The sequence below is a fragment of the Hordeum vulgare genome, chromosome 6H (assembly GCF_904849725.1).
Source record: "Hordeum vulgare subsp. vulgare chromosome 6H, MorexV3_pseudomolecules_assembly, whole genome shotgun sequence".
Lineage (NCBI taxonomy): Eukaryota > Viridiplantae > Streptophyta > Magnoliopsida > Poales > Poaceae > Hordeum > Hordeum vulgare.
In genome coordinates, this window is record NC_058523.1 from 178,104,537 (window position 1) to 178,112,417 (window position 7,881).

Below are 7,881 nucleotides of genomic sequence, written 5' to 3' on the forward strand. Positions count from 1 at the left end.
TATAACAATATTTTTTGCAGTATTCACAATATAGAGAAACCGTTTGATTACGCCACATATTACTGTAAAGTTTACCAGCTAGCCGTTGATGGTGCATGCATTCGTAGCTAGCTAGCTAGCCGTTGCTAGCAGTCCTTCTTTTTACCTTCTCTGTTTTTTAAAAAGAGGTTTGGGGTTCTTTTTTTTATGCAGAGAAAAAACCATAGTTTTTCTAATACTGCAGTTTTAAAATTACAATTCTTAGAGGCAACCAAACACCTCACTGTAAATAAAACTATGATAATCTCCAAAACTGCAGTATTCTACAAATACTACGAAAATTCTTCGTTATCAAACAGGACCTAGTTGTTGAAACAATTTGAGGCGCAATAGTCAATTCACATACGTAATTGGATTTGGACACCTCACAATTGAAAATATGGGTACATTCAGTCAGATAACAGCGCCTGAAAAGCGGATGGTAACCTTTTTTACTGCCATGCTATTGATCATTGCTTTATATAAAAAGCAGGGCGAAAGCCTTTTTGGGTAAGATAGACAATCTTGCGGAAAGAATATTTGAACTGTTAACAATTGTACAAAATTACAACGTGCCCTCCTCTGAGAGTTACAATATGTACATAATTGAACTAAGTTGATTGCCTAAGAAACGGACACCGAATATTCTGTCTCTAAACTTATTCTCCTGGGTTCCCTACTGCCTAGTGCCAACACTACTAGCTATAGCGATCTGGAGCAAATCTGAATCTGTTTTCAGATAGCTTCTCTTATCTTCTTTGGAAGTTCAATACTTTGATGGAGAAGGCAAAAACAAAAGCGAAGAGAACAGTGAATCCTACAACACCAATAGCCATAAAACCTACGTAATCATGCCTGAATCCAAAGAATCTGTGGATGAAAGCGTTCACTTGTTCCCCATCCTCCAGCCTAACATCTGCGATGTCTCCATATTGTGAGGCAACAAGCCCGTAGAGTGTCCATGCCACCGGGCATGCCCATGAGTACCACCTCCACCATATTGGTATCCTCTGCAAGCCAGACAAGACACGAATAATTTAGTATCGACGGTATGGAGAAAATGTAGAGGTGTTGGTTCACTACAAATAAACCAGTCACTGGACACTTACTGGTCGGGGAATCAGGAAGCCGGCAAAGATATTCCATACCGCATAGAATGCAGTTGCGACTATGGCAGCAATGTCGCTGTTTGGCGTCATGGCGACTGCCATCATCCCATAAAATGTGAAGTACAGGAAAGTGAAGAACATGAAGAACATGTACCAAAAGAATTTCATAAATGCCCAGTCCAAGCCAATCAAGCTGTAAACAATCAGACCATAAATAATGGTCTGCAGGAAGACGTGTGGGATCTCAATGAAAACCTGTTGAATGGTTAACATCATTAGATTTTATTAAAAAAAAGTTGAAGGAACAAAAGTTCAATCTTTTCGTTTCAAAATATTCTGCAACGACCATTACCTGTGCAAAAGCATAGGGTAGAGCAGAGTACATTCCAGCAGCTTTTTCTCGGTAAAAAACTGTTCGCTCGACATCAACAATAGGTTGAACGCATTGTCCATTCTGAATTCCAATGAAAATAACTGCTGCGTACATGGAACCCAAAGAATTGAACAGGTCTTGTCTCTTGCCGCTAAAAGGAAAGATGGAAGTACAAATAAGTTTCTTCCTCATGATGTGTCATTATGTATCAGTGTCTCAGCTGGAGTTGTTAGCGAAGGTACTTACATTTTCTGTCCTAGGTTCAAAAAGATGGTGCCGAAGATGAGGGCAATAACAGTCGTGAAGAAGATTCTAGTTGCAGTATATGATGGATTTCTCCAATATGACTTGTGCTGCTTCCACAGGCAAGCAACACATTGTGTGAAGAAGGACTGCGCGTACTGTTTTGGGAAGTACAGGTCCGTCGATCCAGGTGGAGGTGTGCTTAGGTCACTTATCAGAGCTTTGTTCCTCCTGACATGATGCATTGAAATCAGTGAAATGATAGAGAAGTATATAAACAAACCGAAACACTTTATAAAAAAAATGAAACAATGTTCTGAGACTGCAACATACCGGTATAGGTCAGAATTCATGTATACTTCGGCAAAGTTGACACCCAAGGCATCTTCTTGAGCTAGGGTGGTCACTTCTAACATCCAGGTTGCAGGGTTGTATCCATCCTTGATTTTCTTCACACCTTGTACGCCCTACATTTGGGGCACCAAGCAAGGTTTATCATGCATGCCATAAATTGGAAATCGCTCTGTTCAACAGATCAGTAAGGAGACTTACCTCAAAGTAATCGATCAGATGGCACGAGTTGTGTCCCAAGGGGCCGACATAAATATCTTCTCCTCCCCGTTTCATCAGGAACAGCTGTAAATATTCAAGAATAACATGTGAGTTCTCACATGAGACAATCAATACTTCTACAGATCACACAATTTCCTTGTCCTTGCTGCAATTTACCTCATCAAAAGCTTCAAATATGTCGATGCTGGGCTGGTGGATGGTGCAGACAACTGTTCTTCCTGTGTCTACTGTGTTTCTGACAGCCCTCATCACGATGGCAGCCGCCCTTGCGTCCAGTCCAGAAGTTGGTTCATCCATGAATATGATGGAGGGGTTGGCAACAAGCTCAACAGCAATGGTGAGCCTTTTACGCTGTTCGGTGGATAAACCATTCACTCCTGGTAGTCCCACCAATGCTCCCCTCAGTGATGTCAGCTCGACGAGTCCCATGACTTGTTCCACAAACATCTGAATTCATGAAATGGATCAGTTCAGTACTCCAGATATCAGTTGCAGTGTGTATATTATAATGAGCTACTTATGAACTGGCAGAATAAAGGCATTCAACTTACTTGTCTTGCTTCTGAGTCTACATCAGGGGACAATCGGAGCCACGCCGAGTACACGAGGGATTCATAAACGGTGACATGTGGAGAATGGATATCATTTTGCTCACAGTAACCAGCAATCCGGGCAAAAGTTTCTTGGTTCTTCGGGTATCCAGAGATGCTGATGTCTCCTTCAATGTAACCGCCAGTTTTCCGTCCCGCCAACACATCCATCAAAGTGGTCTTTCCTGCCCCACTGACGCCCATCAATGCTGTAAGAACTCCTGGCCTGAAAGCTCCACTTACACCTTTCAGGAGCACTAGCCGGTCTTCAGTAATACCTTTATCTTTCATTTCCTGTCAAAGATTTGTGCATCACATTTAGTATCTGTTATTAGTGCTAGCTGCGTCAAACACAGGATAGAACTTCTGGGTCATGCTTACCTGAGGCATGTCCACAGAATATCTGATATTGTCGAAGGTGATCGACAAGGGAGTAAATGGAAGTGCCATTCCCCTCTCCCTGGTGTCAGCGCCAGTGATTTCTCCTTCACCTGCATTTGTTATACTTGTCACAATGATGCAACAGTGGAAATGCGTTCCTTGATGCAGTTTATGCAAGAATTTCTACTGACCATTGGAAGGTGAATTCTGGGAATCGTTTCCAAAAAGCAGCAATTCTACATTTTCTCCGGTACGGTTCACATGCTTCTCCATCAATTCCTCTTCGGAAATAACATTTTGGCCCTTTCCAAGTGCTGTAGATAGAAGGCTGTCAGCGCCAACGTAAGATGGTAACAATGCGCGAATCAATGCATTTTATGCTGACAAGGTACTCACGGTCAAGCAAGTCGAGGAACACAATGAAGAGTACATTGAAGAGCATGATGTACCCAAGTAAGGCACCAACACCGATCCAGTACCAGTTTGGGTCGACAAAGATGCCACGCGACTTCAAGACTTGTACGCCAAGCGTGTCGTTGCTTTCCGTCGGATCAACAACCTGCACAAAGATTGGCATTTGTTTTTGAATTATCTATCTGAAATTCGACCGATGTACTGAAATTAGGCCGATCAAGGGTCCAGGAGACGCTGCATTACCATCCGCCAGCTATGCCCAAGGAACTCGTTCACTGCTATGGCGTTCTGGGCATACATCAGAGGGGAGCTCCAGTAGCCCCAAATCCACCATGCCTTGATGTTATCTGCAGAAATGGAACTCAGCATGATGTTCTTGACAGTTGACACTACATGAACAGCCGCTGAATGGAGGGAGATTGGACATACCTCTAGCTATCAAGAAGCCACCGAGAATTAAAAGAACAAGCTGAGCAAATGACCCAAATGTGTCTGCAACAACCATATCCCTTCCTAAAGCAGCAAGAACCCGGAAGAGACCCGATGCCATCTGGCTGATCAGCACAAGCAGCAGGTAATGGCGGAAGAACCTTTCGATGTTTGGATCGAAGCCAATGACATAGTAAGTCATGCAGATCCACACGGCACATTCGAGAAATGATATTGGGATCTTGAGCAGCCATGTAGGCAATCCATATGCCCATGATGGATAGAAGAGCAGGTCCCTCTGCTTGTAGAATATGGGCAGCTTTGCAATGCTCATGGCGAGCTCGGCGAATCCATTGAACAAATGCGTGACCAGGCCGAGGAACATCGCGCCCATGTAGATCACGCCATCCTCGACTGTGTCCCGGTGCATCTCCGTACGCAGGAAGACAGTCATTGCGATGGTCCCAAGGATTATGAGCTGGTACAAACATGTAACATTCATCAAACTTCACTATCGGAATTCAGAATTGAGGAAAATTTCAACAAGCGGGATGCATACCTGAACTACTTTAAAGATGTAAACAAATGAGTTCCTCTTCATGAGCAGCCACTCCCTAGACACGCATGCCTTGAGAAGCTCCATCTTGCTGATACCGAACTTGGAAGTCGTGAGCGCAGCAGGGTGGTTCCTGGTTCGATCGAACGGCACCCTGAGCTCCGACCCCATCTTACGGCCAACATGGAACGCTTTGAATGCCTCCGTGAAGTCGTTGACCGAGATGTATCGGTATGGCTCGTCGCTTCGGCACCAGTACTGGTGCTGATCCTTCCTAGATGTTACCTGTGAATTCACGATAAACACGGATAAACACGGTCAAATTTTGAGTTCCTAGTCCCAACATGCAGCACAGAGAGCTCTTGTGTATCACATACTTCTTGCAAGAAGTCTGCAATGCCTTTCCTCTCAGGGCATCTGAATCCGACGGCCTCAAAGAACTCAAGGACACTTTCTCGAGGACCCTGATACACGATTTTCCCCTCGGTGAGCAGAACAATGTCATCGAAGAGCTCGTATGTTTCAGGTGCGGGCTGAAGCAACGCGATCAACGCCGTGCCGCCGAGGATGTGGACAGATTGCCTGAGGGAGTTGATGATCTGGTACGTTGTGGAGCTGTCGAGACCGGTGGAGATTTCATCCATAAACAGTGCCTTTGCTGGCCCGACAAGCATCTCGCCTATTTAAATTCAATGATTTTAGAGATCTAATTTCACTGTCATGATCAAAAGGGCATCATTATGCGCATTCATTTCCTTAACTGCATATTTTTGCACATACCTGTGGTGACACGCTTCTTTTGTCCTCCTGAGATGCCTCTGATCATACCATCGCCAACCATTGTATCTGCACAGATTTCCAGACCCAAAATCTGCACGACAGATGCAAGTGTGTCAGGGGCATATGCATTTATTTGGCTTATTTTCATGTTATGTATGGTGCTCACTTTGAGGATGTAATCTGTGATCACGCTCTCTTGACCTTCCACAGAGATGGCCTGTTTGGACAGAGGAGCAGAATAACTTAGTAGCTGTAGTTTGTTTTGATTCTCTTCAAAAAAGGCAATATTGTATTGTTTACTCGTAAATAAGTAAGGATTTTGATTTATATATATGGAATAACAGCTCACCTTCATGTAGACATCAATGTCAGGATCTGGCTTAATGTTGGCTTCTTTCTCCCTTCTTGAGAGTTCAGAAAGCATGTCTGCAATTTGAAACCACCATAAGAATCACTTTACATTTTGTGAATAGTTGGATTTCCATTTTCCAGTGCCCGTGTAGCCTACCGTAACGGGTTCCTACTCCTTGACATCTTGCAGAGAAGGCCAGCGTCTCCCTCACCGTCATTTCGCCGATGTGAAGATCGTGCTGCCCGATGTACGCTGATGTCCTCTGGGGGACAAACTCATGCATGTCATGCCCGTTGTAAGTCACTCTCCCTGACACCTGAACATTTCCAATTTCAAATTCATCATGTTACAGATTGCAGCTATATCTTCCCTGATTATATTGTAAATTTCTGTGTGGAATGAAAAATGGAGTACTCAAAACCACAAAAGGAGGTAAAGATGCCGTACCTTGAGAGTTGAGTCCAGCTTCCCTGCCAGGGCCAGGAGTAGACTGGTTTTTCCAGACCCAGGGGGGCCGAGCAACAAGGACATCCTGAAGAAACTCGATACGATTAAAACACCGAAAGAACTGCGAGATGATGCCAAACAATCAGGTCCATGATCTCTCACTCACCTCCCGGGTCTTACGACTCCGCTGATGTCATGGATGATGGAGATGGGCCTCTTCCCGCTTGAAACGATGCGCAGAGCACTCAGCACATCCTGAAGGATTGAGACAAGGGTCAGAAACTGAAGTTGGAACCACTCAGCATGTGCATATACTGAACTTTGTCCGGTTCTTCCATTCCATGACTGAAAGGCAAAGGATCATACCATAATTTTGTTGGAGAAGAAGTTGGTGAACGTCGGGATTCCTCGGTTGCCGACGTACGCCTCGGCGTCGATGTTGAGGTTATGGAACCGCACCTCGATCGTCGGGTTCTCGATACCAACCCTGCCAAACACATCAAACATCAGCATATATTGTTGTGCTGAGAGAAATGGATGGACGGAGCTACAGAAGCGAGGTGATGAAGATGAACTGAGACGTACCGCTCCATCCGGTCGCGGAGCTTGAGGAGGAAGCGCTCGTTGTCCTCCTCGGCGGTGCGTATGAGGCGCTCGATGAGATTCTTCCTCTCGTTCAGGCCGAGCCCCTGGATGTCCACCTCCTGCCCGGCGCCGCCGACGCCGGCCACGGCGCCCGGGAGCAGGATGCCCTTGCGCATGCGGTCGTACGTGGGGAGCTTCTCGATGGCCGCCCAGCGCAGTGCCTCCTCGTCGTCCTCCTCCCTGGCCGACCTCCCGAAGGCGTCGCTCCTCCCCGACGCCCCACGCCACGACGACGCCGTCCGCCGCACGCCGCTCCCGCCCCCCGCCGAGCTCCCTATCCTCACGATCTCCATCGGCCCCTCCTCCTCCTTCTCCTTCGGCCGCTGCCGTTGCTCGTGCTGCTGCTGCTACTACTACCTTGTGTTGTGTCTTGCTCGTTGATGCTCTGGTGGAAGATACGTACGAGAGGATCGGATGCTCGTCAGTGGCTGGCTGACTGACTGACCGACGGACGGACTGTCTGAGGAGGAGAAGGTGCCGGGGCACGAGCTATAAATACCCGCCGTCGGCTTGCCGGCGAACACGCGGTTTGGTGGCGCGATTAGGGCGTCGCGATCGAGATTACTACCACGTACCAGGGTGGCGGGCGTGGAATCGCATGGGTCCTTGTCGTTCGGCTCTACACTCTCTGGCCGGTCTCGGCTCGAGCGTGCATGGTTTGACCCGCCCAGCGCATGAACGGCTTGACCCGTTCAGGTCGCCTCTGTCGGACGCCCGTGGCCGTCCATCGGTGGATCGTGGTGGGGTTCTGTACGGAGATCAGGGAACTGGACTTTCATGCCGGCGGGCCGGCCGGCCGTGTGGCGGTGGATGCTGCAGGTAAACGTCGGTTACCTGCATTCCCCGCCACGGCCCCGCATCCACCGCGATGTTCACATTACTAGAACGAAATGGTTCTCAAACATGTATTGTGACGAAAATTAATTTTCACAAAAGTGACATTCACACTATCCATGTAGATGATGATGTAC

General features: G+C 46.9%; 1 protein-coding gene across 1 annotated transcript; it reads right to left on the bottom strand.

The window, feature by feature from the left end:
* Positions 1–482: 482 nt before the first annotated feature.
* LOC123405993 (ABC transporter G family member 39) lies at positions 483–7,203 on the bottom strand. The gene is made up of 23 exons (XM_045099500.1): positions 6,851–7,203; positions 6,632–6,752; positions 6,432–6,520; positions 6,266–6,350; positions 5,975–6,134; positions 5,816–5,892; positions 5,633–5,683; positions 5,467–5,557; positions 5,064–5,365; positions 4,690–4,971; positions 4,131–4,608; positions 3,945–4,048; positions 3,684–3,846; positions 3,479–3,601; positions 3,288–3,397; positions 2,868–3,200; positions 2,473–2,763; positions 2,296–2,379; positions 2,077–2,210; positions 1,747–1,974; positions 1,480–1,651; positions 1,128–1,382; positions 483–1,028 (listed from the first exon to the last, which is right to left on the bottom strand). Exons 1-23 carry the CDS (start codon positions 7,201–7,203, stop codon positions 768–770), a joined length of 4,347 nt encoding a protein of 1,448 aa, XP_044955435.1. The 3' UTR covers positions 483–767.
* Positions 7,204–7,881: the final 678 nt, after the last annotated feature.

Coding starts and splice junctions, on each gene's coding strand:
- LOC123405993 (XM_045099500.1), bottom strand. CDS start 7,203: ATGGAGATCGTGAGGATAGGGAGCTCGGCGGGGGGCGGGAGCGGCGTG. Junction 3,847..3,944: donor TTGGGCATAGCTGGCGGATG/GTAATGCAGCGT, acceptor ATCTTTGTGCAG/GTTGTTGATCCGACGGAAAG. Junction 3,602..3,683: donor GTTCCTCGACTTGCTTGACC/GTGAGTACCTTG, acceptor TTCTATCTACAG/CACTTGGAAAGGGCCAAAAT.